General features: G+C 42.0%; 1 protein-coding gene across 7 annotated transcripts in view; it reads right to left on the bottom strand.

Annotated features, from left to right (window-relative positions):
- Positions 1-24,446, bottom strand: part of DYSF (dysferlin) — a 539,803-nt gene that overhangs the window by 389,401 nt on the left and 125,956 nt on the right. For all 7 annotated transcript variants that reach the window (XR_004540213.1, XM_033953409.1, XM_033953435.1 and 4 more), the window contains exons 5-7: positions 19,695-19,818; positions 2,674-2,867; positions 609-737 (exon numbers count right to left, since the gene is read on the bottom strand). Coding sequence is in view for 6 of the 7 variants with exons in the window: in XM_033953409.1 (XP_033809300.1) it covers positions 609-737; positions 2,674-2,867; positions 19,695-19,818 (447 nt within the window). In the remaining variant the exon portion in view is untranslated. The remainder of the gene's footprint in view (positions 1-608; positions 738-2,673; positions 2,868-19,694; positions 19,819-24,446) is intronic.

Genomic DNA, 24,446 nt, shown 5'->3' with positions numbered 1-24,446 from the left:
TAAGTAAACTATTGTACAATAATAACGAAACCACATCTATCAGCAGAAAGAAAAATACTGGGCCTAGTCTTTTCTCCCAAACAGAGGTATCTCGACTTACAAAAGACATTATGGTTTATGATTTATTTTATTTAATATACTGCCCTTCCTTACACAATAACAGAGCGGTTCACATAATTTATAGAACTGTGTCTACTGTTTAGGAGTCAAAAATTCCAGTTATATTATTTTCTCCAGAGGTGGCAGAAGTTCAGATGACAGGCTCCCAAGCAAAATATTGGAAAAAGATCCCAGAATAGGGTGGATTCAGCTCAGAAAATACAGATGTCGTTATATGTGCCCCTTGCACTGCAAAGGACTACTTTCCAGGCTTTATGGCACGGTAAGTCAAGGGGATATCTAAATCAACCAAAACAAGCCTTTATTAAAAATAAAAGGATCCCTAGTTGAGACTTTTTTTATATGAGTAACCTTTTATTTTGAATACAGACTTGTTTTGGTTGATTTAGGCATCCCCCTTGTCTTTTCTTTGTTGTTGCGTCTGTATCCTAAGACAAGGGGCTCTTCTCTTTTGCCTACGGTAAGTTAAGCGTCACATCACATCTTACCTCATCAAAGATTGGATTATTCCCTTTCCGTATTCTGGTTCTTTTAGTCTGTCCAGCAACCGTCACCTTCACAACAGGTTTAATATTTATACTCTGTAACTGCCTCGCTTCTATCACTCGAATCCTGATCTAAATGAAAAGATTCAAGAAAAGTAAAACAAGTCACGCTCTGCCCCCCCCCCCCCCACACACACACACACACACAATTTTGTGTGCATGTCTTCCATTTGTTTTTATATTTGTGGTTCCAGTGCATTTCCTAGGCTCTTTATAATCCTAGAGTCTTTATATTCTGTGCTTTCATAGGTCGACTCCTGCATATGACTCTCTCCCTCCAGTCACTGGAGTCAAGGCCCTTAGTGACATGCACTTGCCCTGTTCTCAGGCACTGTTTCTATTGGTCCCTTTCCTTGCCTTCTAGCCTTACGAGTCTTCTTGTTGCCCTCTTCTCCCTTCTCTGACCTTGGATAGCAGACTCTTTTCACATCCTTTCTTTTAAACCTGACTTTATTCCCCCTTTTTAACTCAACTTCTCAGCTTCCACTGTTTCATGTTCTTCTATATCGTTTCACCTTGTCAATAAATCTACCCATTCTTTAGACGCTCTGTATCCACCTCTCTACAATATCGTTAGCCTGTCAACAATTCAACGTACATAGATTCGCCAGTTCAAAGATTCTCCTGCCCTGGCAGAAGGACTTCCTGAGTTGCAGCTACTGCATGCATAAGTTATAGTTTGCTTCTTTTTGCAAAAAAAAAAAAAAAAAATTCTACAAAAATAGAGTCTTCCTTGTGAATAACAAGTTGCTGGTGTAATTGCCTGGATAATAAATCCATATGAATGCTTTATGAGACCAGAACAAGTCAAAATAATGAACCAATGGAGGGCCCGTCTCATGCAAATTACTACTACTACTATTTATCACTTCTATAGCGCTGAAAGGCATACGCAGCGCTGTACATTTCTTACTCTGCAATTAATACTGATCTTTTTTTTGCCTGGGCTGAGTCTTTAGCCCACATCATCAATCAAGAAACAATTTAAGTTCCGAACAGGAACATTATATGTAGACTACTGTGCTTGAACTTGTAGAGGAAGCATCATTTATTTGGTTATTTATTGTACAGGGTCAGAAGAAGGTAACTTTATAAAGGATTTTTCACACATTAATGTTGCTGTATGACATAAAAAGGCTTGTCCCTTATGCAATTTATGGTAATAGGACATTAGATACTTTTGCACAATTAATGAGTAGGCACGTTTGGAGGTGTAATACGTGACCCTAAATGTCGAGAAGGGATGCAAAAGTTGTATGTTTGAAGTTCTCTAACGTTTTAATTTTTTCAAATAAAAAGATGGAATTTGGACCGTCGTATTACAAATTGTGTACTCTAACAGAATTCATTAAACCTCTTTTTTGTTTGTTTGTTTCTGGAGATTTTCATCACCTTTTCCCAGAAATGGTCACATATGGGCAGAGCACTGGTAGTCACAAGGTACAAGGATAGGTTAAAAACCACTTACATAGGTGCACACTTCAACCATATGCATTTATATCTACAGGTATAAATGTATGCAGCTTCATTTTAGCCATGATTCAGCTGCTTTTTTGTTTTTATAAAAACACACAAAATTTTTTTTTATAATTATGCATGTGAATGTGGCAGCACTATTTTATAAGGGCGTGCATAAGTGGCATAGCGCATAATTGTAAGGGGGCCATACTATAAGTTGTGTGCCACAGTTCCTGTATATGTGCACATTTATGGCTGTGATCATAAAAGTGAGCACACCAATGTGGTTTATTCTACTATTATACAATGGAATCTGAGCACCCAGATGCCATTCTTGACTGAACCCTCCTCATGCTACATCAAGGTACCTACATGTAAGCGCCCCTTCATAGAATTATCTCCACAGAGCCTATCTGTCTTCCCAACCTAGATGATCTGTTATAAAATTATCCTCCCTGAAGGTCATAGTGAATGTTTGTGGTAGATCCTGAACTTGTGTTTCCAGCTTTCACATATTTGCCATAATTTTTGGTTTTTGGTTTCTGTTCACCTGAAAATCCTGTGGCTTGTTTGATAATGGCTTCTTGGAAGCACTTCTCTTCCTTTTAATCCCTTGGACTGGGTACAGTGCTGGCTTCTTTGGAAGTGTTGGCTGTTCTGCTGCAGGGCCAGGAAGCCCTGAAGGGGTTTCTCCCTCATCTCCTATGTCAGTTAAATCTTCAAAGTCTTCCTCTCCTGTTATGTCTATCACATACAATATAAAGAACTTTCACAAGAAACAGATTTACATAGAAATAATGTGTGATGCTTTGACAAGAGGATAGATATTCACAATTCCCAAAGCAAATTTTTAAATATTTTGTCAATGGGAGCACATTCATCTAAAATATGAATAAACTAAAATCTTGCTGTTTTTCAGAGCTACAGCATATAGAACTTACAATAATATACATAAGTAGTCAGCAATTATCTATATAATAAAACCGTAGGCGGCGCATGCGCAGTCTTATCGGCGTGCTTCCGTGATCCGTATGTCCGTGGCCGCCAAGACTGCAGCATGCCCCGCGCTTACTACGGCCCCACGTGCAGCTCAGTTCGGCACGGCGGTTTCCCCAGATAGGGGAAGCCGAAAAACTCAATCCCGCCTCATGGTCCTGCCGCCGCTCACGAATTCCCCCCCCCAATCCTCCTGCAACAGCCGCTACCGCTCCTGTTCAAAGCGGCCTGCTGAGGTTCGCGGCCGCTGTAACGAACCTCGCAGGCCGCTCTCCACATGGTAGCACGTTCCCTCTGACGCAATCGCGTCAGAGGGAACATGCTACCGAGTTGGAGAGCGGCCTGCGAGGTTCGTTACAGCGGCCGCGAACCTCAGCAGGCCGCTTTGAACAGGAGCGGTTGCGGGAGGAGGGGGGGGGAGTTTTAACAGGAGGAGTCGCCGAAAAAAACCTTCAGCCGCAGCAGGACAGCACACGGGAAGGGAAGGGGGAGGGGCCGAACGGAGCAGGGCAGCTCAAGGTAAGAAGGGAATGGGGGGTGGGGGAAAATGTTTCTACTACTCAGCAGGGACCTGGAGGGGAAGGGAAAACCGCTGCTGCTTCTGCAAAGGAAAGTGGTGGTAGGGGAGAGAAGGGAATGGGGGGTGGGTGGGGGAAAATGCTGCTACTACTTCTCAGAGATCTGGAGGGGAAGGGAAATATCACAGCTGCTTCTGCAAAATAAAGTGGGGGGGGAGAGAAGGGAATGGGGGGTGGGGGAAAATGCTGCTACTGCTTCAGCAAGGACCTGGAGGGAAAGAGAAATACCGCTGCTGCTTCTGCAAAGGAAAGTGGGGGGGGGGGGAGAGAAGGGAATGGGGGGGTGGGTGGGGGGAAATGCTGCTACTACTTCACAGGGATCTGGAGGGGAAGGGAAATAGCACTGCTGCTTCTGCAAAGGAAAGTGGGGGGGGGAGAGAAGGGAATGGGGGGTGGGTGGGGGGAAATGCTGCTACTACTTCACAGGGATCTGGAGGGGAAGGGAAATAGCACTGCTGCTTCTGCAAAGGAAAGTGGGGGGGGGGGGGGGAGACACAGAAATAAATACAGACAGACAAAGGAGGCTAGGGAGAGAGACAGACAGAAATAAAGACAGACAGGGGACCAGAGAGACACAGAAATAAAGACAGACAGGCAAAGGGTGCCAGGGAGAGAGAGAAAAAAATTGCAGGAGGGAGAAAGACAGAAAGAAAGGAAGAAAGAAACAGGAGCAGGGAGAGAGACATAAAGAAAGAAAGACAGACAGCCATATATTCTAGCACCCGTTAATGTAACGGGCTTAAACACTAGTTTATTAATATTTTGCACTGGGGTTAATAGTGAGCACTATTCAATATAGGAGCCAGCTTTTTAAGGAAAAATATCTACATCTATATATTCTGTTCCATCTTCAAAAATTATTATAGAGACCTTGCAAATCCTGTAGTAGGGGGATGCCTGAGAGAATTCAACAAAGCCCTCCCAAAAGCAGAAAGTTAGACTTTACAATGACATCACTAGTTGCTAGGGAAGAACATTATTCTCTTCACCTTTCCACAGGTCTGGCACTGGGAGGGGGAGGAAAAGGGCAGTTGCCCTGGGCCCCAGAGCTCCAGGGGACCCCCAAGGTCTAGGCAACTCTTCTCTTCCCCTCAACTTCCCAGTCTTCTTTAAAAATCAATCTCCCTTTTTCAGAGGGGCCCCAGAGCGCATAGGCATTGCTAAGGGGTGGCCCCTTAAAAAAATTGCTTTCCACCCCTCTGCCGCCCCATTTCCATCAGGCTTTGGTTGATTCCTCTCCCTTCAATTATCTGCTTCTAGTCCGACCCCCCAGTAGTAAGGAGACAGGCCCAACTCTAGTGCTGTCTTTAGTGAAGAAGAGACTTCGAGCCTATCTACTTGTAAGACCCTGTTGGTACCGCTCCTGAGAAGCATATTTGTCAAAGAAGGCAGAGCTGACAGTGCCTTCATGAGCACATGGACTTGAAGGCTCTTCATCAATGAAGTTAGCACTGGTGTCGGGCCTTGTATTGTCTCCTAACTGCCGGGAGCCAGACAGCAGAAAAATGAAGGTTATAGGAGGAGAAACGCTGGACTTGCCAATGGGGGAGAGAGAGAGGGGCACATTATTGGACTGAGGGAGGTGGGGATGAAGAAAGGAATTAAGGCTATATGGGTGGAAGGGAGGGAAGAGAGTAGGAAAGGGGAGAAATGCTGGACATAGATGGAGGAGAAGGGAAGAGAGGATATACTGCATATGGGATGGATAGGAAGGGAAGAAAAGAGGAGGAAATGCACATGGATGAAGGGGAGGGAAAGGGAACTGAAGAGAAAGGGAAGGCATGCACATAGATGAAGAGGAAAGGAAAAAAGGAGGGAGATGCACATGGATAGAGTGGAATGGAAAGAAAGAGAGGAAGGGAGAGGAGGGGAAGGAAATAGAGGGGAATAGCTGCAAGTCAATGGAGAAAACAGGCAAAAGCTGGATATTCCATATCTGCTGGATCCACTGTATACCTCTTCTAGGATCCAGTCAATTTGGCAGAGGACCCAACTTTTACTTATGCACTGCTCTGGATCCTCTGCTATCTCTGACATGGGGATCCAACTTGCCTTGCTTTGCCCCAAATCCACTGCTGTCTCAGTCTGCCCCAGATCCTATGGCTGTCCTGGCCACCCTTGTGATTTTTTTTTTTCTTAATATTAAAGAGTGACCATCTCTGAAGAGGTGCTGAGTGAGGATCTGCTAAGGGGAAGAAAAATTCAATTGGAATATCTTACCTGCTGGCATTCAGACTTGGGGAAAGGTAAAACTTGGGCTTCAGTAGGTTATTTCATTGTCCTTCTCTTTTATTTTTTAGTTCAGTACTCTGCTTTTTCAGAAAAGTAAGTCTAGACAATAGTGAAGTCTTTAGAGTCTCCGTTAGGGTTTTTATATAAAAAGTGTTTTAGTCTACATTCGTATTTTAGGTTGCATTTCAGAGCATATGAAAAGATCAGATTAGGGCACAGATAGCAGTTGAGGAAAGTCTTTGTTTAGTGTTAAGCATTAGTTTAAAATAAAGCTAGAAAAAAATAGCCCTACAGAGCATATTTTTTTGTAAAGGTCTTTTCAGTTAGACAGTTAGAAACTACTCTTTTATTTGCCTTTATTTGCCTTTCAGCTTCCTCAGAGGATGGAGGTCTTCTTAAAGGAGAACATCACCCTGGTGAAGTAGGAGACAATTCAGTAGCCAGGACCTGTCCATCAGAGAATGCAATATCCTCATGCACTGAGGATGTGTCTCCAGGGACTTCTGCCAAGGAGGGAAGGGTTAGGATGGCTGCTATAGTGAGAAATTCAATCATTAGTCATGTACACTATATAGCTGGGTGGCTGGTGAATGTGAGGATTGCTGGGTAGAGAATGACACGGTGACGGTTTACCCGCGGCCACTGCATTTAAGCCGCGGGTCACCGCCGAAAACGGGGAAGAAAACTAGCAGTCGCTGCGGTGACGGGGACAAGGCCATTCACCGACCGCGGAAACGGTGAACAGGTTTGTCCCCGCGGGCCAATGTACCCCCTTCTAGGAACCGCTATTTCACCGTGCTCCTCATTTGTCATTTCAACCCTTCCTGCCAATCGCAGCAGAAGGGTACCCAACCCCTCCTGCCGGTCCTCCCAATGGCCTCCCCTAAGATCGCCGGCAGGAGGGTACCCAACCCCTCCTGCTGGACCCCCCCCCAACGAACCCTCCCACCCCGGAACCCCCTTAGTCTTACTTTTCAAGTTGGACCGGACAGCTCCTCGCTCGTCTGGCCAGCAGGCCTGCCTCCGTCCAAATGAGGCGGGCCCGCCCCTCCCCTCCCCTCCCCTGCCTCCCAATGGCCTCCCCTAAGATCGCCGGCAGGAGGGTACCCAACCCCTCCTGCTGGACCCCCCCCCCCCAACGAACCCTCCCACCCCGGAACCCCCTTAGTCTTACTTTTCAAGTTGGACCGGACAGCTCCTCGCTCGTCTGGCCAGCAGGCCTGCCTCCGTCCAAATGAGGCGGGCCCGCCCCTCCCCTCCCCTGCCTAACCCACAGGATCCTAGGGCCTGATTGGCCCAAGCACCTAAGGCCCCTCCTATAGCGGGAGTGGCTTTAGGTGCCTAGACCAATCAGGCCCTAGGATCCTGTGGGTTGGGCAGGGTAGGGGCGGGCCCGCCTCATTTGTACGGAGGCAGGCCTGCTGGCCAGACGAGCGAGGAGCTGTCCGGTCCAACTTGAAAAGTAAGACTAAGGGGGTTCCGGGGTGGGAGGGTTCGTTGGGGGGGGGTCCAGCAGGAGGGGTTGGGTACCCTCCTGCCGGCGATCTTAGGGGAGGCCATTGGGAGGACCGGCAGGAGGGGTTGGGTACCCTTCTGCTGCGATTGTCGGGAGGGCCGTTGGGGGGGTCTACAGGAGGGGTTGGGTGCCCTCCTGCCGTGATCGCTGGGGGGAGGGGAGACTTGCAGCCGTAGCCGCGGTCACTATGCTAATCACGGCAGCATTTAAAGTACATGTCGTGTTTGTTTTTGCATTGCTAGCCCCAGGGGTGGTGGAAGATTAGTGATTGAAAAACTGTATGAAAAATAACTATTTTAAATTTAGTGATCAAAATGTGTCAGTTTTGAGAATTTTTATTAATTAATTTTTTCTCTGCGTGTTTTGTTTTTGTATAGTTATTAACTAATATTTAACTAAGTTTTAAAGTTTTAAAGTTTTAAAGAATGTTTCCTTTATACGTAAATAAAGAAAAGTGAATGGGATTGCAGTGGCGGTGACGGGGCGGTGAATGGGGTGGCAGTGGCGGTGACGGGGCGGTGAAGAGGATGGTGAGACGGGGACGGGGCGGTGACGGGGTTGGTGAGACGGGGACGGGGCGGTGACGGGGATGGTGAGACGGGGACGGGGCGGTGACGGGGACCAATTTTTTCACCGTGTCATTCTCTATTGCTGGGTTATTTAAAGCTCGAGAAATGGGAATTGACATGGCAAATGAGGTTCAACGTGGATAAGTGTAAAGTGATGTATGTCGGTAACAAAAATCTTATGCACAAATACAGGATGTCCGGGGCGGTACTTGGAGAGACCTCCCAGGAAAGAGACTTAAGAGTTCTGATTGACAAGTCGATGAAGCTGTCTGCGCAATGCGCGGTGGTGGCGAAAAGGGCGAACAGAATGCTAGGAATGATTAAGAAGGGGATCACGAACAGATCGAAGAAGGTTATCACGCCGCTGTACTGGGCCATGGTGCGCCCTCACCTGGAGTATTGCATCCAGTACTGGTCACCATATATGAAGAAGGACAAGGTTCTACTCGAAAGGGTCCAGAGAAGAGCGACCAAGATGGTTAAGGGGCTGGAGGAGTTGCAGTACAGTGAGAGATTGGAGAAACTGGGCCTCTTCTCCCTTGAAAAGAGGAGACCGAGAGGGGACATGATCGAAACATTCAAAATACTGAAGGGAATAGACTTAGCAGATAAAGACAGATTGTTCACCCTCTCCAAGGTAGGGAGAATGAGATGGCACTCTCTAAAGTTGAAGGGGGATAGATTCCGTACAAACGTAAGGAAGTTCTTCTTCACCAGGAGAGTGGTAGAAAACTGGAACGCTCTTCCGGAGTCTGTTATAGGGGAAAACACCCTTCAGGGATTCAAGATAAAGTTGGACAAGCTCCTGCTAAACTGGAACATACGTAGATGAGGCTGGACTCATTTAGAGCACTGGTCTTTGACCTGGGGGCCACCGCGTGAGTGGACTGCTGGGCACGATGGACCACTGGTCTGATCCAGCAGCGGCAATTCTTATGTTCCTATGGCTATAGAGCACTAGCATTTATGTACATGAAGGTACACTTATGTGTGGACGTGCTAGCAGACCACACTAACCCCCAAATTCTATTAAGTGCCAAATATTGCACATGCAAATTTAACTGAATAATTTTATTTTTATTTATTTATTCAATTTTCTATACCGTTCTCCCAGTGGAGCTCAGAACAGTTTAAGGTGTTTTTTTTCAAGTTTTTATTAAAAATATGATACATACGCATATCAAAACCACTAAGTGAGTTACAATTAAAATCAGGGGAGATGACAGACAAACATAAAAGATTTTTCCATTTAAAAAAAAAAAAATAAGAAAAAACTGTGAACAAACAGACAAACATGATACAAATGGCTAATTGGGTAGAATTACTATTATAGATAGAAAAGAGAGACAATTAAAGGAGAAAACGGAAGGAATTGGGATACAGGAGAAAATTTAAAAAGAAGGAGAATTCTACACAACAGGAGGCTCTTGAACAAACTTGAAGGGCTGAAGTTAGGACCCAAAGTGGTGAACTGGGTTAGAAACTGGCTGTCGGACAGATGCCAGAGGGTAGTGGTTAATGGAAGTTGCTTGGAGGAAGGAAAGGTGAGTAGTGGAGTCCCTCAGGGTTCGGTGCTGGGACCGGTCCTGTTCAATATGTTTGTAAGTGACATTGCTGAAAGGTTAGAGGAAAAAGTTGCCTTTTTGCAGATGATACCAAGGTTTGTAACAGAGTAGACACCGAAGAGGGAATGGAAAATATGAAAAAGGATCTGCAAAAGTTAGAGGAATGGTCTAATACCTGGCAACTAAAATTCAATGCAAAGAAATGCAGAGTAATGCATTTGGGGATTAATCAGAAGGAACCATATATGCCGGGAGCTGAGAAGCTGATATGCACGGACGGGGAGAGGAACCTTGAGGTCATAGTGTCTGAAGATCTAAAAACAAGGCGGGTAGCTGCTGGCTGAAGGATGCTGGGCTGTATAAAGAGAGGTGTAGCCAGTAGAAGGAAGAAGGCGTTGATGCCACTATACAGGTCGTTGGTGAGGCCCCACTTGGAGTATTGAGTTCAATTTTGGAGATCGTATCTGGCGAAGGACATAAGAAGACTTGAAGCGGTCCAGAGGAGGGCGATGAAAATGATAGAAGGCTTGCGCCAGAAGACGTATGAAGAGAGACTGGAAGCCCTGAATATGTATACCCTAGAGCAGGGGTCTCCAAAGTCCCTCCTTGAGGCCGAATCCAGTCAGGTTTTCAGGATTTCCCCAATGAATATTCATGAGATCTATGTGCATGCACTGCTTTCAATGCATATTCATTGGGGAAATCCTGAAAACCCAACTGGATTCGGCCCTCAAGGAGGGACTTTGGAGACCCGTGCCCTAGAGGAAAGGAGGGACAGGGGAGATATGATTCAGACATTCAAATACTTAAAGGGTATTAACGTAGAACAAAATCTTTTCCAGAGAAAGGAAAATGGTAAAACCAGAGGACATAATTTGAGTTTGAGGGGTGGTAGATTCAAGAGCAATGTTAGGAAATTCTACTTTACGGAGAGGGTGGTGGATGCCTGGAATGCGCTCCCGAGAGAGGTGGTGGAGAGGAAAACGGTGACTGAATTCAAAGAAGCGTGGGATGAACAGAGAGGATCTAGAGTCCGAAAATAATATTAAATATTGAACTAAGGCCAGTACTGGGCAGACTTCCATGGTCTGTCTGTCTGTATATGGCCGTTTGGGAGAGGATGGGCTGGGGAAGGCTTCAATGGCTGAGAGGGTGTAGATGGGCTGGAGTCGGTTTTGACGGAGTTTTTGGCAGTTGGATCCCAAGCACAGTACCGGGTAGAGCTTTGGATTCTTGCCCAGAAATAGCTAAGAAGGAAAAATTTTAAAATTTTAAATTGAATCAAGTTGGGCAGACTGGATGGACCATTCGGGTCTTTATCTGCCGTCATCTACTATGTTACTATGTAGGAGATAGAACTTACACTTAAGGGAGTTTCTAAAACTTTGGTAAGAAAAACCTAAGCTTAAGGGATGAATGCTTCCTTAAATAGGTGACTTTTGAGTAGGCCCTTAAATCGTTCAAGATTTTTTTTCATCGCAAATAAGTACAGGTAAGGTGTTCCAGAGCTGAGGTTCGACTACGGAGATGTGCCATTTGATGCCAATTATTCTTAGATATGGGATCATCAGTAGGCCTAGGTTAATGGATCTCAGAGCACTAGAGGGTTCATAAGGAATGAGATATTTTTCTATGAATTGGGGGACTTTGAATTGTAATGTTTTGTAGGTCAATAGTGAAATTTTATAGGAGATCCTATGTTTTACAGGGAGCCAATGTGCTTTATATAGTAGAGGAGTCACGTAATCAAATTTCTTGGAATTTGTGATAAGCTAAATGGCGGCATTTTGGATTATCTGTAGACGCCTAATTTCTTTCTGTGTGATACCGGAAAATAGGCTGTTACATGAATTTATTCAGGTGCTCAAGCATTTTTTCCCTGTCTGTCCCAGTGGGTTTACAATCTATCTAATGTACCTGAGGCAATGGGGGGATTAAATGACTTGCCCAGGGTCACAAGGAACAGCATGGCTTTGAACCCACAGCCTCAGGGTACTGAAGCTGTAGCTTTAACCACTGCGCCACACTTTCCCCTCAAGTTAATTGGCACCAATAACTCTTATTAACAAGCAATTATTGGAGCTAATTAAACGCAATCACACGTTACACATGTAAACTTAGGAGTGGGAGCCATGCCTCATTTTTGCACACAAGTCAAAAAAGGGGTCATGGAAATGGGTGGGTCCTGGATGGAACGGGGGTGTTACTTTAAGTTATGCACCTAATTATAGAATAAGGGCATCCGCACCTAAATTTAGGTTCAGGCATTTTGTACCATGCTTTTGTTGATGCATATGTCCATGCTTAAATTTAGGCACCGTTCTATAAAACGTACCTAACTTTAAGCGTGGCTTATAGAATAGCACTTTTTCTAGTGCAAATTTTTTGTGCACGATAGATAGAATTTAGGCCTCAATGCTGTATTCAGGCACATGCATTTATGCCAACCATGGATCCGGTATAAGTGGGCATACCTAAATATAGGCCTGTTAATGCCAATTTAGCTAGATATCTATAATGCCATCATGGCACACAGATGCCATTATAGAAATGGCACTCATTGCGTGGCATCAGCATGCTTAAAGTATGGCATCCAGTTTAGAATTGTCACCTGTATTTCTGGGGGAAAAAATTATTTGCTCTATAACGGTACAAAAAGCGATTCTATTCCTTTCCAGCCATATCCCTTGACAGCAGGGAACCTTCTATAGAATATACTACATTATATATCCCCTCTTTTACAAACGCATAGCGTGGGTTTTAGCACCAGCAGCAGCAGTAGCTGCTCCGATGCTCATAGGAATTCTTTTTTATTTCTTTTTTTTTTTGAGTTCAATAATTTTATTGAATATTATAAATAATATACAGAAAGCAGTTCAAGTACATGAAAATTGAATAAGAAATACTGATGTAGAAACAAAAGAAACCGTAATTGCATTCATTTGCATATAACAAATTATTAAGAAGCATTCAGAGTATTTGAAACTGCTAAGAAAAGAAATAGAAAGGGTAGATAAGCAGAGAGGATGAAGTAAAAGAAAAAAGAAAGTGAGGATGAAGTAAAAGAAAAAAGAAAGGTAAAGAAGGAGAAAGAAAGAGGGAGAAAAAGAGAGGGGTAGAAGTGTCTACGAGGCAGAGTGAACATATGAATCCAAGAACGACCAAGGTGATTTATTTCGCATCAATTTTGTAGAGAAACGAGATATCATGTTTTTTTCATATGCATATGATTCGAATTTATGGTACATGCTCAAAGAGTTCCACCAAAAGGTGTAGTCTAGTAATGTAGATGATTTCCAATTTTTTAAAATGTGCATAAGAGCTGTCACAAACATGGTGTCAATGAGTTTGGGAGGACAGTTTGATAGTGCGAAGCAAGGGTGTTGAGAACGAAGGATTATAATGTCCATGGAAATAGGTTCTGAACATTTGGTAATAGATTTTATGGTGTCCCAGATACGAATCCAAAAGGAATGAACCATAGTACAGTGAAGAAGCATGTGATCAAGAGTTCCAGGCTCTTTCAAACAGTTCCAACAGGTAGGATCTTGTTTCAGTTTCGCTTTCCACATTCGAAACGGAGTCCATACTGCATTCTACATAACAAAGAACATTGATTGCGAGACTCTTGAGGATAATAGAGGACGATTTGTAGATGACCAGAAGAGTTCCCAATCTATTTCAGAAAGCTTGGTCTTTAAGATAGAGCCCCAGTGGTTCATGGATTGAGGCGTAAAAGTGAAGGTGTGATCTCTTAAGATACTATAAAAAAGAGATATCGCCCTACCTTTCAGTAAAGCCAAGGTAGACCAGTGACGAATAGTTTGATGAGAGGTCATAAAGTCAGGGCGCATTTGCACATTAGATAGTATTCTAGTAAGCGTAAGCCATTGAGGATATACAGAGGATGGGAGTGAGTTTACAGAACAAAAAGTATCAAATGGGACAAATGAAGAGGAGGAGATCAATTGATGAACAAACCACACACCCGCCCGCTGCCACCTCTTCCATGAAAGGGATCTACCCTTATTTTGAATTTTAGAATTATTCCAAAGGGACATGAGTGGGCCTTCAGCAACAGAGATCTCAGCCACTGCATCTAATAATTGAAAAGCATGTTGTGTTGCGCTCAGCAAAGAATACTTTCTCAAGTGTCTAGGTATCGACACTGTAAGGAAGCAGGAGATGTGTAATGGTGCACATAAAAAGCATTCCATTTCAAACCATGCTGGTTGATCCTGTGGATAAGAGTCAACAATCCAGTGAGCTCCGTATTTGGCTAAGGATGCGATGTAATAATAATAAAAATCAGGTAAATTTAAGCCACCTTTAATCTTAGAGGCCTTCAGCTTGGCGAGAGCAATACGAGGTTTTTTCTTGTTCCAGATAAATTCAGAAATTTTCATATTAAGCCAATGAAATAACGGTTTATGGCAGAGAAGGGGAAGCATAGATAAAGTATAATTAATTTGTGGAGCTAAGGTCATTTTAATGGAGGCTATTCTACCCCACCAGGACAAATAAAGCGGGGACCAACGCGATGTAGTACTTGAAACCAAGTTTTTGATTTTAGATATATTGAGATCCTGAGCAAGTAATGGATCTTTATGTATTAAAATCCCCAAATATTTTACGGCTCCCTGTGACCATGAAAAAGGAAATTGAGCTAGATCTGAGGAGGAAATGTGATCATTTAGCGGAAAGATCTCTGATTTCTCCCAATTAACAGAATATCCAGATATTTGAGAATATTGAGAGACGATGTGGATAAAATGAGGTAAAGAGACAAGAGGATCCTTGAGAAAGAGAAGGATATCATCAGCGTAAGCTGCTAGTTTAATCTCTCGACTGGACGAGGGAATACCTTTAATTAAGGAACATTGTCGGATAGCTAACAATAGAGGTTCCAATGCTAAATCAAATAATAGTGGTGAAAGGGGACAGCCTTGGCGGGTACCTCTATGGAGGGAAAATCTATTGGAGAGAGAGTTGTTTATTAGGATACGCGCCGTAGGTTGTCTGTATATTGTTTCTATCCAGTCTGTAAAGAAAGAACCAAAGTTGTACCATTTCAGTACTCGGAATAAGAAAGGCCACTCCACTCGGTCAAAGGCCTTCTCAGCATCAATGGCTAGACCAATCACAGGATCCGACATTGATTTGGCGTGAGCATTGATATGATGAAATAAGCGAAGATTATCCCCTATGTATCTATGTTTGATGAATCCAGTTTGATCTCCATGTATGAGAGATGGGATCACTGTGGTAAGTCTTATTGCAAGTATTTTAGCCATAATTTTGTAGTCTAAATTAAGAAGAGAGATAGGGCGAAAATTTTTAACCAGAGTAGCATCTTTATCTGGTTTGGGAATAACTACAATCGTAGCCTCAGCGAAATTAAATTGTTTGTCCGGAGTGGAGTGGAGGAAATCATAGTACATAAGGAGTTGAGGAGCCAATAGGGTTCGAAAGCATTTGAAGAACTCATTAGTAAAACCATCTGGGCCCGGAGCTTTCCCAGTGGGTAGAGAGGTTATAGCTTTTTCAATCTCAGATGTTGTTATAGGAGCATCTAGTTTTGCTTTAATGGATTCCGATATAGTCGGATGAGTTAGTGAGAATAGAAACGTATCTAAATCTGTTTCAGAGGCTGAAAATTCAGATTGATATAGGGTAGTGTAAAATTTTTCAAATTGGGAAGAAATCAGAGATCTGGTTCTGGCTAATTGTCCTGTTGAATCTTGAACAGCTGAGATGTGCAAGCGTTTTGATTTAGTTTTAAGATACCTAGCTAAAGGGCGACCCATAAGATTATCTCCCATGTAGTGACCAGAGTTGGAAATGAAAATGTCACGTCGGGCCGTACATGAGACTAGAGTATTGTATTCATATTTTAAGTTTTGAATACGTTGGGACATAGATGGATCATGTAAATGGGTGGCCATATGTTGTAGTTCTAAATTTTTAATAGAGGTTTCCAGTTCTTTTTCTTTTTGGATGGATTGTTTTTTTTTCCAGGAAGCAAGTTTGATCAATTCACCTCTGAGAGAAGCTTTGTAAGCTTCCCAAACAATAGAAGGACAAATTTCTGGATCTTTGGTGTTGATTTCAAAAAATTCCATAGTAAAAGATTTGATTTTTTCCATTATTACCTCATCTAAAAGCAGAGTATTGTTAAGTCGCCAAGAGGGAGATTCTTTACGTGGGGCAGAGATAGATAAATGTAATGAAATAGCTGCATGGTCTGTAAGAGTTATTGGGTGTATGAAAGTATTTGTCACGTCTTGAATGAGCGAAGAGGAGAGAAGGAAGAAATCAATTCTCGAGTAGGTATTATGTGGTGGTGAAAAGTGTGAATATTCTCTACCTTTGGGATATAGTAATCGCCATGGATCTACAAGAGAAAAAGTTTCTTTTAAAGCATGCAGAGCTGCAAGAGATTTAGATTTTGAGGGTTTGCAAGAGGATGATCGATCTATATAGATATCTTGAATTTGATTAAAATCTCCGCCCAATATTAGAGAACAAGAGTCATATTCAACTAACGCCATCTGAAGATCCTTAAAGAAATCCGGATGATCCAAAACAGGAGCGTAAATATTAAGGAATATAAAATCCACAGAATGCAACGCAGCATGTACCAGACACCATCTGCCATCGGAGTCTATTTTAACAGAATGAATAATAGGGGATAGTTTATCACTGAAAAGTATTGATGTTCCATTTTTCTTCCTCTGAGTTGCAGGGGAGTACAAATGAGTGGAATATCCCTTCAACTCAAATTTAGAGGCGGCAGCAGGTGGGAGATGTGTTTCCTGTAAATATATCACATCTGGATGTTTATTTAACATATAATTTGCTATCTTCTTCCTTTTAATAGGATGGTTCAAACCATTCACATTAAAAGAGATGATATGTAAATCAGCCATAGTCTATTGTATACGATAGTAAAACATAGTAAACATCATCTTTATAGGGAAATAACAAATGGTAAAACCAGGATACCAAGTAGACACTACTACCAGAAGGATGAGAAAGAAAGAAAGAAAGCATAAGAATAAGAGCAAGTATACTATTGGTGTCAGCATATTGTAAGGTCAGAAAGTAGAGAGACCTTACTATCATGTATAAGATAATAGAGTTTAAAGGTGCTCCTGTGAGCACGGAGAAACTGTTCATATGGAACAATTTACTTAACTTCACACCCATTCAATTTAAGGAATTTAAAAGTGATGTGCTTATTCACAAAGACAATGAATTATATATTCTTATAGGTTATAACAAGAGAACGCAAAGGCAAACCAAGATATCAAGAGTTCAGCGTGTCAGTGCATTTTCAAAGAATCCAGGAATGCAGCCAGCTCCTCAGGCTCAGTGTATGATGTAGTGTGGTTGTTGTAAGTTACTTTCATTCTGGCTGGATACATAAGACCATATTTGGCTCCGATATCTTTAAGTTTATGCCGGTGGGATAGAAATGCCTTTCTCTTTAAGGCTGTAGTTTTAGCTAGATCTGGAACGATGAAGAATTTCTTGCCTTGGTATAGCAGTTGGGATTTAGATTTAGCTACTGTTAAAATTTGGAGCGTTTGCTGAAATCTGAGTAGTTTAACCACTATGGGTCTGGGAGAGGAGGCATTTGAAGAAAGGTGAGATGGCACTCGGTGAGCACGCTCTATTTCCAGAGGAGGTGAAAAGACAAGTCCCAGGGTAGTAGGCAAGAAAGTAGTAAGAAAGGAAGCCATATCAGATCCCTCTGATGATTCAGGCAGCCCAATGATCCTTAAATTGGATCTTCTGCTGCGATTAGAAAGGTCTTCAAGGTTTCTTTGTAAAGTGGTGATAAGTTTGTCATGCTTAGTTACCGTTTCTTGTAATGAAGTTATGACAGATGTTTTTTCCTCCAGGGCTTCCAAACGATGTCGGGCATCTACAAATTGGGAGTTAATTGCCTCGATCTCACCTCTTAGAAGTTTGATTTCTTCAACCTGTTCCTGAATTATGCCTCGTGGCTTGTCTGTGAGACAAGAGGGGCGTGGCTTGTCTGTGAGACAAGACGGAAGGATGATCGCTGAGCTCCTCTCCCAAATGCCTATGTTTTAAATTTAAAAAAGGCTCTTCTCCAACTCTAACGGATCCATTTGCAGAAATATCTCTCTTGAATACAGTACGACAGCCTAACAGTATCAATTTGTATGTATATTCCTCCTGAGTGCAGTGCGAGTGCTGGGTCGATTGATGAGATCAGATTACCTTCACTCTAATGCTCATTACCGGCGTGATTTGAAAATAAACCAGTAACATTTCCTCCGGTTTTCCAGGCTGCAACAGAGGAGGTGATAGTGCCGATTCTGAATGTATGATAGTGAAATAAGCTGTCTCATACAAAATTATATTCAGGCTCGCTGACAGTTTGAAAAAAGCTGTTGAGACAATTTGAATGAGCAGGAGAGGAATCTACTGTTTGATAGTGAAGAGTAACACTGCGAGTCTGTTTATAAGGGACTGACAGATCTACCTTCACTCTGATGCTCATTACTGGCGTAATTTGAAAACAAACTAAAAAAAAATATATATATATATTTTCTCAATTTTTCCAAGCTACAACAGAAGAGGTGTGTATGCCGGTTATGAATTAATGAATAAACTATCTCATAAAAATTATATTCAAGCTCACTAGCAGTCTGATAAAAACTGTTAAGATAGTGAAGAGTAACACTACAAGTCTGTTGTTGAGGGGCTGACAGATTTACACCGAAGGAGCCTGAGATCGGCGGTTTAGCTCCGCCTCCAAACAGCCACTTTGACACCGGTCTACCGAAGCAGCTATCTTGAAAACTTTGAGTGCAAGACCTCACTTCTTCAGGATCCAACACAGTGAAGGGAAACAGGAGATCGAGTCATCCCCCTTCACTGTACCGGTGAAGCCTGAGATCGAAGATTTGCCCCGCCCCCCAACAACCACTTCGGCACCGGTCTGCCCTTGCAGCCCTCTTGAGAACTTTGAGTGCAAGACTTCTCTTCTTCAAGATCCAGTACAGTACAGTGAAAGGGAAAGAAGATCGAATCGTCCCCCTTCATTACACCGGAGGAACCGGAGGAACCTGAGACCGACAGTCTAACCCGCCCTCTAACAACCACATCGGGGTTAACTGCTCCGCCCCTCAGCCCTTGTCGGGGAACTTTGAATTCGGCTGCTCAGGCAGAGGAGCCATCTTGCAGCCGTTGCTACCTGAAAACAACCCTCGCGACCCCGAACCAACCTGACAGGGCACCTCTTCACAGCGACTACCAGCCAACCACACCGACGCTGCTCTTACTGCTGAGCCGGGCGTGCGAACTTGCTCTACCCCCTAGCCCTTGTCGGGAAACTTTAAATTTGGCTGCTTAAATAAAGGAACCATCCTGCGACCGTTGCTGATTGAAAACAACCCTTGCGACCCTGAACCAGACAGACAGGTCACACAAACGCTGCTCTTACTACTGAACCGGGCATGCGAGCTTGCTCACGCCTTTACGAAGCGGCTAAGTGAAACACAAACAATCCACCTTATAAATCAACCACAAGAACTGATCATTCAAGACTTCACATTAAATGAGGAAACCTCCTGCAGACAACAAACTTCAACCGCCTCAATCCAAATCAACATCATTAAGAGACGTGGTCTGACTGCAGTGGAGACCACAACATGAAATAACTGCTTCTCTTCACTCACACTCGAAACTGATTAAAAAGTGCTTAATTTGCAAAAAACAAAAAAACACCTCGCGATTTACCCAGAATATAACTGCCTGAGTCCATATGTCACCTCAAAAATCAGCGAAAAACGAATCTGCGTTGATCGGAGGGAAGAAGCAGAAACCTGATCTGAGCACGCCAGAGAAAATGGCGCCGAAGAACGATGAGGCTTCACTAGACCTACTCCTGAAAGAAATAAGCTCATAGGAATTCTATGAGCATCAGAGCAGTTACCGGCACTGCCGGTGCTAAAACCCATGCTATGCATTCGTAAAAGAGGGGAATAATTTTGTATTTTCAGCAGGTGCTTACAGTACCCAAATACCAAACAAAGGACAGGTTTTCCTATATACATCTCACAAAATAGCCTCCTTACCGGTGAGAGTGTCCAGCTCAACAGCAGAAGCAGCAGGGGTGGGGTCAGGAGGAGGAGGTGGTGGTGGGAGCACTGGAGTCGCTCCAGGCGGAGGGAAGTAAGATACTTGCAGAGTTATAGAAGCCTGCAAAATAAATCAAAACTGCTAAGAAAATGTGCAAGCTAAGAGAACATGTCATTTAATACATACAAATAATATTCTTAAATGGCATCAGAGTGTCGATATTCATCTCAGCAAGCCTGAAAACTATGGGGTAGACACTAATATCTTTCATTTTCAAAAATTTTGAAATGTCACCCACTTTCTCCCCCCCCCCCCCCCCACACACACACAAACAGTATTTTCCCAGTAGAGAAGGGTGGGTTGAGGGTCTGTTGTCTCAAACCAAGTTCACCATGTCAATTTGTCTTGGTAAGGGTGGGATGGGGTTGGGGAGGGTGGGGGGATGGGTGTGTATGGGTGGGGGAATGGATGTGTATGGGAATTTATTTATTGGGGAATACTTTGATAGGTAAGATTCTGATTGGAATGTTTGGTTTATTTATCTAGGATGTCTTTAAAAATATTCTCATTAAATGTCAATGGCCTCAATAATCCAATTAGGAGAAAGAAAACACTTAATTTTTTAAAGAAACAGAATGCTGATATCTATTACGTTCAAGAGATTCACTTAAATGCCACAGAATCCAAAAAGCTAAAAGGAGGTTGGATTAGTGAATGTTTATTTGCCCCTTCTGTGGATAAAAAAGCTGGGGCGGCTATCTTAGTTAGTAGTAAGTGTTTAGCTACATTTAAATTAAAATCTGCAAATCCCCTAGGCAGATGGATCCATGTAGACATGAGCTTGGGGGAAAACAAGATGGCGCTTTTTAATGTATACGCCCCTGATATGCATCAGGATTAATTTTTTTGTGTGTGTTTCAGAATATATATTTTTTGTGTGTGTGTGTGTTTCAGAATGTTTTTTATCAGCAGTGCAGTGGGACAGCAATGGGGGCATCATGTGCTCCTGCATTAGCCAATCTTTTTATGTCTCATTTTGAAGCAGAATATGTTTATCCAGTAAGTTGGTTCCTCAATACTAAATTATGGTGCTTGTATATTGATGACATCTTTATGCTGTGGGAAGGAACAGTTGAAGATCTTCTGCATGCTGTGGATGAGTTGAATAGGTATACTCAGACCATCAAATTCACATGCTCATTTGATTTGAAACAAATTGCGTTCCTAGATGTCCTAGTAGAGATTAGAGATTCTAATTTTTTTACCACCGTTTATTGTAAAACCACAGATCGGAACACTTTCCTACATTTTTCCAGCTCTCATCCTACACATTTAAAAGAGAGTTTACCCCATTCTCAATTTTTGAGATATAGACGAATCTGTTCTACCAAGGACGAGTTTAGACGTCAGTCAGTTATGTTAAAACAGAAACTCTATAATAGAGGGTATTCAGAAAAATGTGTAAAGAATGCTTATACTAGGGCATTGTATAATCCAAGGGAACGTCTTCTAGAATACTCTAAATCTCAGGATGTGAACTCTAGGATTACTTGTGTACTACCTTATTCCCAGCAGGGGAGTGCTTATGGCCGCAGTTTGAAGAAATATTGGGAGTGCTTGTCAGTGCACCCCTGTTTTCGTGATTGCACTATGATGTTTTTTTTTTCACAAAATAAATCTATTCAAGATGAGCTATGCCCCACGAGTAGAGTGGCAATTGAAGTTGTGAATGAGCAAACGAATGGGAATGCTGTAAATGGACATGATAAGTGTGGACATTGTTCTGTTTGCAGTGTTATGGAGGTGTATTCATCCTTTGTGAATCCAACAGATCAAAAACTGTATAATTTACATCATCATACAGATTGTGCCAGCAGTGGAATTGTGTATATTATCGGATGTCCTTGTCGGAAATTATATGTGGGTAGACATCGAGAGCATTGAAAATACGCCTCATTGAGCATCGCTCTTGTCTTGCACGAGAACGAGTTGAAGCTCCTATGGTGCAACATTGCATTGACTTTAATCATATTTTTGAGGACTTGCGCTGCTGGGTTCTGGAGAGGGTGTTCCCTTCTGCACGGGGTGGTGACTTCAAGCAACTTTTATTGAAAAGGGAACAGAGTTGGATATTTTCTCTACAAACCTTTACTCCCATGGGTTTGAATAGTGGTGTGGACTGGAACCCTGGTTTTGAATGTTTTGGTGTGTTTTTTTGGTTGCTATATTTTTCTGGTCTTTTTTGTTATGGGACTAGTGGATTTGAATGAATATGACATCATCACGTTTGCGTGATGACATGCTGAGTTGCTTATCAGCAGGAATGCCGAGGGGCCATTTTATGACAGGAGTTGAAGCGGGTGAATGATCGCTGTGGGTAAAGCTATCGTCTTTTTGATTTATTTTTATTGTTTTTGAAGTTTTCTACAATCTGTTTTTTGTTTTTTACAGCAAATCCCTGAAGAAGCATTTTAGCAAAACAGGGAGCCCTGTTGGATTATGTGGAAGAATGTTTACTTTCAGCTTTTTCTCCACAGAGCAGTTTTTCCTGCTTTCTAAACCCCAGGACTACACTTGAACAACGACATTCAGATAAGTGACTTCTATTGAAAATTTTTGAAAATATTACAAATTATACTGATAAGTGAAAGAGACTGTTTTTGAAAATAAGAAGAAAAGAGGTTTTTGAAAACTATAAGAAAAAAGAAGATAATAAAGTTAAAATAGAATTTCACAGTTTGGGAGTTTTTGACCGAGGATGTGTCTGCTAGTATCAAATTCTGTTTGAAACTAGCTTGTCTATGTGGGTAGCCTATAGAGCCCCTATTGGACACTGAGGTCTTTTCTCCTTTTTGGATGGGAGGTGATTTATAGACCTGTGCTTTTGGAGGGTGTTGTAATTTGGAGATTTAATAATACATTGCTTGCAGACTCAAAATTTCTTGAAGAATTTCAATTAAAAATGAATGAATATTTTCAAATTAATGCCTCAGAGGAAATTTCATTGGAGACCTTGTGGGATGCCTTGAAAGCTACCATGAGGGGACAAATAATCTCATATTCGGTTCATATTAGGAAACAACTTAGAAAGGAATTTTCTGATCTGAAACAAAATATTAAAGACTTGGAGTCACAATTGGCTTTGAAATGGGAACAATCTATTCTACAGGCTCTTTTAAAAGCTAAATATAAATACAATGAAATTTCCTCTCAGCTGGCTAGAAAATAATTATTTTCTCAACAGGCTTTGTATTATGGAAACTCGAATAAGACAGGAAGAATAATAGCTAATTATCTCAAAGCAAAAAAAATAAAAATAAAAATTGTTGCGATTAAAGATGAAAAGGGTGAGACTCACTCTCAAATTGCAAGTATTTTATAACAATTTTTAAAGTTCTATAAAGCTTTGTATTCTTCTGAGTCTTAAGAATTTTTTTAATTAATTAAGGGACCTAAAATTCCTGATCATATGAGAGAAAGTATTGAGGCACCTATATCAATGAAAGAATTACAAACAGCATTGAAGTCCCTTAGAGTTGGATCCGCTCCAGGTGGTGATGGTTTCACTGTAGAGTTTTACAAGTCATTCCAAATTACCCTATTACTTCATCGTTTAAATTTATATCAGGCTCAACTAACTAAAGGTTGTATATCAGGTACTATGGCAGAATCGTTAATTATTGTTTTATCAAAGCCAAATAAAGATCTCATGTTGGTTTCAAATTACAGGCCTATTTCTTTGATAAATGTGAATGGAAAACTTTTGGCTCAGTTATTGGCTTTACACTTGACCAAGGCTCTCCCTTACATTATTGGTATGCATCAAACAGGGTTTGTTGCTCAAAGGCATTCTTCTAATAACACTAGATTGGCTTTTCATATGTTGAATTTAACAAAAGCCATGGATGATCCGGCTTTCTCTGTTTCTTTGGATGCAGAGAAGGCCTTTGATCGTGTAGAATGGACCTTTGTGTATCAAGCTATGGATTGGTTTGGTATTGGTTCTGGATTTACAAGGCTTTACAAGGCTATCAACAGAGAAAGCCCAACCTACTGGAAAAACCGACTAAATCAATCCTCCTCAACCAGACACAGAAGAACCCACTCACTATTCTCCCACCCATCATCCAAATATGTCAAATGAAAAAAATTTTTATGACAACCTAATAGCCTCCAAAGCAGCTAAACTGGACAGACAAATCACCACTCTGTTATCTTCAACTACAAACTACAAAACCTTCAAGAGAGATACTAAAACCATACTCTTCAAAAAATACATAAAACCTATCCAGCACGACCAATCCCAACCCAACATCCAACACTCTCTATACCCTTAATACTCTCTAATATTCTTATATTTACCAAACATTATCTAAAACCCCATAATTCACCCTATTCCTATCTCCTAAAGACTTCTACTTCCTGTTGGTAACTCTTTTACCCGACATTTTTATTACCTTAAAAATTTTAAGTCATCGCTTATTTTATTCCTTCAAATTTTGAATGTAATTCTTGTTTTAGTTTGGATGTAATCCGCTTTGAACCGCAAGGTAATGGCGGAATAGAAATCACTAATGTAATGTAATGTAATTTATACAAATGATTCAAGCACTGTATAGCTCCCCCTCTGCCAGATTGCATATTAATAATATACTTTTTCAGAGCGCTTTCGTCTGGAGAGGGGAGTTAGACAAGATGTCCATTTTCTCCTCTGCTGTTTGATATAGTTCTGGAACCTTTGTTATTAG

Source organism: Geotrypetes seraphini, chromosome 1 (assembly GCF_902459505.1).
Source record: "Geotrypetes seraphini chromosome 1, aGeoSer1.1, whole genome shotgun sequence".
NCBI lineage: Eukaryota > Metazoa > Chordata > Amphibia > Gymnophiona > Dermophiidae > Geotrypetes > Geotrypetes seraphini.
This window is presented reverse-complemented; position numbering and strand designations above follow the sequence as displayed.